This window comes from Lycium barbarum, chromosome 1 (assembly GCF_019175385.1).
Source record: "Lycium barbarum isolate Lr01 chromosome 1, ASM1917538v2, whole genome shotgun sequence".
Lineage (NCBI taxonomy): Eukaryota > Viridiplantae > Streptophyta > Magnoliopsida > Solanales > Solanaceae > Lycium > Lycium barbarum.
Window position 1 is genome coordinate 131,642,236 of NC_083337.1, and position 6,408 is coordinate 131,648,643.

General features: G+C 34.6%; 1 protein-coding gene across 1 annotated transcript; it reads left to right on the forward strand.

The window, feature by feature from the left end:
* The first annotated feature begins 1,642 nt into the window (after window positions 1–1,642).
* On the forward strand, window positions 1,643–4,256 carry LOC132637874 (large ribosomal subunit protein eL33y-like). The gene is made up of 4 exons (XM_060354898.1): window positions 1,643–1,800; window positions 1,886–2,114; window positions 2,212–2,254; window positions 3,999–4,256. Exons 1-3 carry the CDS (start codon window positions 1,733–1,735, stop codon window positions 2,251–2,253), a joined length of 339 nt encoding a protein of 112 aa, XP_060210881.1. The 5' UTR covers window positions 1,643–1,732; the 3' UTR covers window position 2,254; window positions 3,999–4,256.
* The last annotated feature ends 2,152 nt before the right edge of the window (window positions 4,257–6,408 follow it).

The following is a 6,408-nucleotide window of genomic DNA, read 5'->3' on the forward strand; positions in this document are numbered from 1 at the left end:
TATAATAGTGTATAAAGGTGTTTATACACACCTATACGCTATTATAAAATATTATACAAATGAATCGTATCAATGGAGCTTCACATGTTCTTCTTCTTCCTTGAACTTCTTTTGAAATTTAATTCAAATCTAACTTAAATCTGCCCCAAATCACTTCAAATTTAAGTTTTGAACTCTTGTTGATGTTTCCAATCAATTACAACAATACACAATGAAGTTTCCAAGCAAACCCAGCAACACTTATTTCAAAAATAATCTCAAATTTCACATCCGAGTTTAACTTTCAAACTCAAAATCTATGATACGGTTCAAACTTAAAGCTTAAGCTCTTCGATGGAGTTTTCTTTTTAATCAATCAAATTTCAATTATGAGAAACTTGAGCTCATCAATGGAGGTTTTCTGATTTTTTTTCAGTAGCATATGAGATTCAAGGAAAATTTTAAACAACTGGATAGTGGAGATCTTCCCAAAAAGACATGGGTACGGGGCGGGGGAGATGGCTGCAAATGAGATTTTGGAGTGAAGTCCTCTGAAGCTTAGATGCAACAACCGTAGCATTGTTGGGCTTAGAGAAGGAAAGAAAGTTTAAGTTACACGCAAAATGGGTCAAATAGTGTAAGAAAGTAAAATATGGGCCTAATTTGGTAGCATTGTTACCCCAATTGATATACAGTGTAAATAATCTTATTTTATACATAATTTTATGATTTGAATCATATTTTTAGAAAAATTATGACCGCGCGAAGCGCGGATAAGTACACTAGTGTCTACATAATTTGGTATACAGTACATTACTACGGGTTATTTACTGAGAACGGTCACTCTTTGTCCTTTGAAACACTGTTTAAAAGAAACACTAACGCGGCTGAGCTTTCATTAAATAAATGTAAAACGTTGGATAAGGAAGAGGAACAGAAGAGGCAGAGGAAGCGGAGGATGAGGGTATTTTAATCCAATTTTTTCTTTAAATTTAAGAAGGTTATTTCCGTATAAATGTCAAAATTGGGGATAATATTTTAAATAACAGTCCAAAAGCCCTAGTCCTTTTGGACAAAGAGTGGGTTAAAAATGGGTGAATTAATCTTCAAAAAATAAAGTAATTAAAATGACGCTAAAAACATTATTGATAAATTAAGAAAATTGAAGTATTGGGAACAACAAAATAAAAGTTTTTAAATAACCACGAGTTAGAAAAATGTATATCTAATAGAATAGTTAGTGGATAATGATATCAACCTAATTGGCAATATAATGAAAAACATATTAACAATGTAGAATTACTAAATAGATGATAATGCGATAAATAAAAATAACATAAAAGTTCTTTAACGACTATATATTTGTTTTCTTTAATTTCAAATGTTGTTAATTGGGCCTATTAGGTTGAGAAACCAAATGGTATTTGATATTTCGTAAACATAATAGTATAATTTATTTATTTATTGTGTTCAAATAAGCAATATCACAATTTGACATGATTAATGTCCTTTAATATCGTCAAACAACAATCCAAAAGCCTTTGTGCGAATTATCCATTTTTTCCTTGTCTCCGGGCCTAATGTAAATTAAAGCCCAACTCAACTGATTGGGGCCTCCAGCCCATCCAATTGCCACCCACGCACTCAATCATATAAATAAATCTCTTGCGCATAACAACTCCTGCTAGGGTTTAGGTTTCTACTTCACAAAAATTACCATCACTCCGCGCAGCCCCAATCCAAGAAATCGAAAATGGTGAAGGGACGCCAAGGAGAACGCGTCAGACTCTACGTTAGGGGAACTGTTCTTGGATACAAAAGGTAACTAACTAACCTTCTCTTTGTCTCGCAATATTCTGCTTAGTCATAAAATGGGTATTCATCCTCTCTTTTTAATCTTCTTTAGGTCGAAGTCGAACCAGTACCCAAACACATCGTTGGTTCAGATCGAAGGAGTGAACACTAAGGAAGAAGTGGACTGGTACCTTGGGAAGCGATTGGGGTACATTTACAAGGCTAAGACAAAGAAGAATAACTCACACTATCGTTGTATTTGGGGTAAAGTTTGTAGGCCCCATGGTAACAGCGGTGTTGTTAGAGCTAAGTTCACCTCCAATTTGCCTCCTAAGTCCATGGTACATACATTTTTGTTCATTAATTTATTCAGCTGTTTGTGGTAATGGGAGAGAAAAAGATTTATTTTTTCTAATATTTTGTTGCCTAATTTTTCAGGGAGCTAAGGTTAGGGTCTTCATGTACCCAAGCAACATTTAAGGTAACTTTTTTAGTCGTTTATGTTTTCATCGTAATGTTTAGATTTGATAAGTCATGTATTGATTGAGGTTTGTGCTTGTATGTTCTCTGTTTTGACACAATCTGCCCTGCTATAGTTCATTAATAAATAAAAGGTAGTCTGGGGGCTATCAACTTGCCAAGTCATATATTGATTGAGTTTTTTTGATTCCATGTTCTTCGTTTTGACACAATATGCCGTGCTATTGTTCATTAATAAATAAAAGGTAGTTTATGCCATGGAGGCTGGATTATCTTTCTATTGTGCCAATTTGAAGATACATTTTGGATACTTCCTTGTGTCTTTTCCTTCTTGTCTTGCATGAATAGGCAAGACAAGAATGATGACAAGGGTTAATTGAACAATCAAACACTTATGCTTCAATTTACACTATGTATAGTCTTTCTACATATTTGTGAAAATTGCATGTATTTTAGGATTAGCTGTTAGTATAAGATCCTTCCATGTGAAGCTGGTAGTTGCTAGCTATGTTGCTCGGACTCGGGTGCGGGTGTTGGATACGGGTACGGATCTAGATGTCGGACTCGGCATGATCTAAATTTTAAGATTCGTGGGTACGGATCCGAGTACGGATACGGGTGCGGGGATTCGGCAAAAAATAATTCAAAATTCTAATAATATAGCTAAAATAATATGCAAAAAATAATTCAGAACTCTTATGATAATTTTTTAATTTAAAAGTTCAATTGGGTATATGCAGGTCATTAGTGTTTTTTTTAATTATATAAAATATTTAAGGGACAAAATTTGGATGAAGTAATATTGTACTAAATAATGTGCACGTGGACTTATCCATATACCAAGTGTTTCAGAATTGCTACCCAAAAAAACTCGTTTTACACTTAAAGAACAAAAAGAAACTCAAGTCGTCTTCCCCAATTTGTTGACCTAGTCATCTTCCCCAATTTCTTCAAACTCTCTCCTTCCCAGCAACCATGAAAATCGAAATAGGAAGAATTATGGACCTATTCAATCCCTTTCCAATTGCTGCATATACGCAAGGCAAGTCCATCAATCTGCAATTGGTTTAACTCTCTGATTTCTTCGATTTGGCCTGCTATATGAAGCAAACAATGTTGAAGACATCTGAAACAGAGATACATAGACTAGTTGAAGGTATGCGATTCCATGTATTCAAATCTCTACTTTTTGTTATCTTGGGAAATCATAATCTCAAAAAATTCCCTAATTTGGTCATGAATTTTGGTCAAAGTATCCAATCTCCATTGACCGGATCTGACACGAATTTCGTACCCAAACCCGTGTCAGTGTTGTGTCGACACGGGTACGGCGGCAAAAGTGCCGGGTCCGAGCAACATAGGTTGCTAGTTAATAAATTATTTACTTGACTGCATACCTCAGTTATGAAAACTTGAGCTCCTAGATACAGGGAATGAACATATTAGTGCTATCTGAATCATATCTAGGATTCCTTACCATTTTTGATACTATGTTTGAGCTTGACAGTGTACAGAGACTCATTTGAATTATTAATCCCGAAAGAGGTCTATCTTGCTGTTGAAACAGCATAGTATTATATGGTAGATGTTTTTCTTATTTTGATTTGTTATATGAATGTGACTGATGTCTGATTATTTGAATGAAAGCCTTTAGTAGTTATTTTGGTCGGTCTTGTATGATTATTTGTACATATCCTACAACTTGATAATATGAAGTTTGCTTAACCTGGTCTTATTTGTTGCAGTGGAGCATTTAGAGGTCATGGATCTGGATTTGACATCGTTGGTTGCTTTGGATGGCCATAGTTTGCCACATCAATGTTTTCAATGATGATGAATCTTCATCCTTAAAAGTAGTTAGAGTTAAGTTTTGTAATGTGCTTTGTGGAGTTTCTCATCTTATCTTTTTGTTTTCATCAAGTCCGGTTAATACCAAGGATTAAACATCTGATTATATGTGGCTAGTTTTGCTCATGAAGCAGTGCGACTTTTTTGTATGACTATTAAGCTGTGTCTTTGCTTTAATCTTTTTACTTCTACCAAGTTTTATCTATTTGCTTTTTCCATAATAATTATTGCACCTGCTATATTTTGTTCATTATGCTGAAAGTGATTTTGGAATTGCCCGCTTTTGGTTGTGATTCATTAAAAAACTTTAGTTTGACTTGTCGTGGTGACATCTATAAATGAAAATCTGCAATAATAGAGATCTCTTATTTTGTCCAATTTATGATTCTATTATTGCTGTACGCCTTTTAATGTCAGCTGTTAACTGAAAGTTAGCAGGTGGAATAGTTGAGAGTTTTTACTGAAGTTGCTCTCTTTCCAACGTGGCTGTCTTATAGCTTGTTTGGTCAAGTTTTTAAAATTAATTTGTTTTGAAAAGTGTTTTTTTTAAATAATGCTTATAAAAAAATTACTTTTGGCGAAAAACAGTTTTTGTTAGGTCAATTAATTTTAAAAACATTTTTGAGCAGCTATTTGTGTTTGATTGAGCTTTTAAAAAGTGCTTTCAAATGTATTTTTCTTAAAAGTACTTCTGGACAGATTTTTTTTTTTAATTTTTGAAAAATTACTTCTGCTAACCTCAATAACAACAACATACCCAGTGAATCTCACATGGGGTCTGGAAAGGGTAGAGTGTATGCAGACCTTACTCCCAGGTAGGGAGACTATTTCTGGAAGACTCTCGGCTCAAGAAAAGGCATATGATAAATTATAGAGCAATAAAATTACTCGTAAAAAAGGATAAATGCGACTACCTACTAGTCTTCTATCCTAATATGAGTCTTTCATACTCTTCTATCTAAGGTTATGTCCTCGGTAAGCAGGAAATGCGCCATGTCCTGTCTAATCACCTCTCCTCAATACTTCTTCGGCCTACATCTACCTCTTCTTAAACTGTCGCTAGCCAGCCTCTCGCACTTTCACATTGGGGCATTTGCATCTCTCCGCATCACATGCCCAAATCATCTCAACCTCACTTCCCGCAACTTGTCTTCCACTAAGGCTACTCCAACCTTGTCTACTTCATTCCTAATCCTATCGCTCCTAGTGTGCCCACACATCCATCGCAGCATTCTCATTTCCGTCACTTTCATTTTCTGAACATGAGATTTCTTGACTGACCAACTCTCCGCCCCATACAACATAGTTGGTCTAACCAACACTTTGTGGTGGCACCTTCTTGTCACACACCACTTCGGAGGAAGCCTCCATTTCATCCACCCTGCTTCTGCTAACCTCAAGAAGCACTTCTTTTTTCTCAAAAGCTTGGTCAAACGCTTTTCTTTTTTTAAATAAGTATTTATTGGAAAAAAAAAGTATTTTTGGAGAAATATAAGGTGGGCATACAAGCTATTAGTTTTTGATGTGGATATATAATTTTATCCTTGTGCTCCAAGGCTTAATGCTTCTGATGGAGATGCCTCAAGCAGTGTTCTGGAAATTAAACATGTTCAGCAGTGATAAAGAGAACTGTTTCATTGATCTGAATAGTAGGTACTAAAGGCAGAAATGATAACTTTATATTGGTCACCAATACGCTTTGATCACTTGTAAATTGTTCCCTACAAAATGAAGCAGGAGTGGAAGTTCCCAGCTATTTGCGGAGGAAACTTAGTGCAACAGCCAGCTTACTTTATCAGAATATAAAAGAAAGAATGACCAATGAACAAAACTGTATATAGAGAACATCAAATCAAAGTAGCTATCTTTAACGCTAGAAGGGAATACTTCTCAGTTGAAGTAATCAAGATGATATAAAATATTGTTGATGATATAAATATTCTCAGCCAACTTTGTTATTTGCTTTTTTAAACTGATAATCAAGATGATATAAAAACATTGTTAATTTTATATAATAAAAACTACAAATCCTTAAAGAGGCCGTGCTACGAACATCATTATCCAATAAGTTATTATTAAAGAAAATTCGACCTCTTCTAAATTAGTGGAAGTTAAAATCTGATAGGCGATACACTTCTTTATAAAGGATCTAAAATTTTTAAAAGTAATTTACGGGGTACATCGTGTAAGCTATTTCTCCTATCGCGTCTAACTTTTTCTCATTGCCATTCCAATAAAATAAATGAAAAAGGCTCAAATATGCCATCGAACTATCGGAAATGACTCATTTATGCCACTCGTCATAGT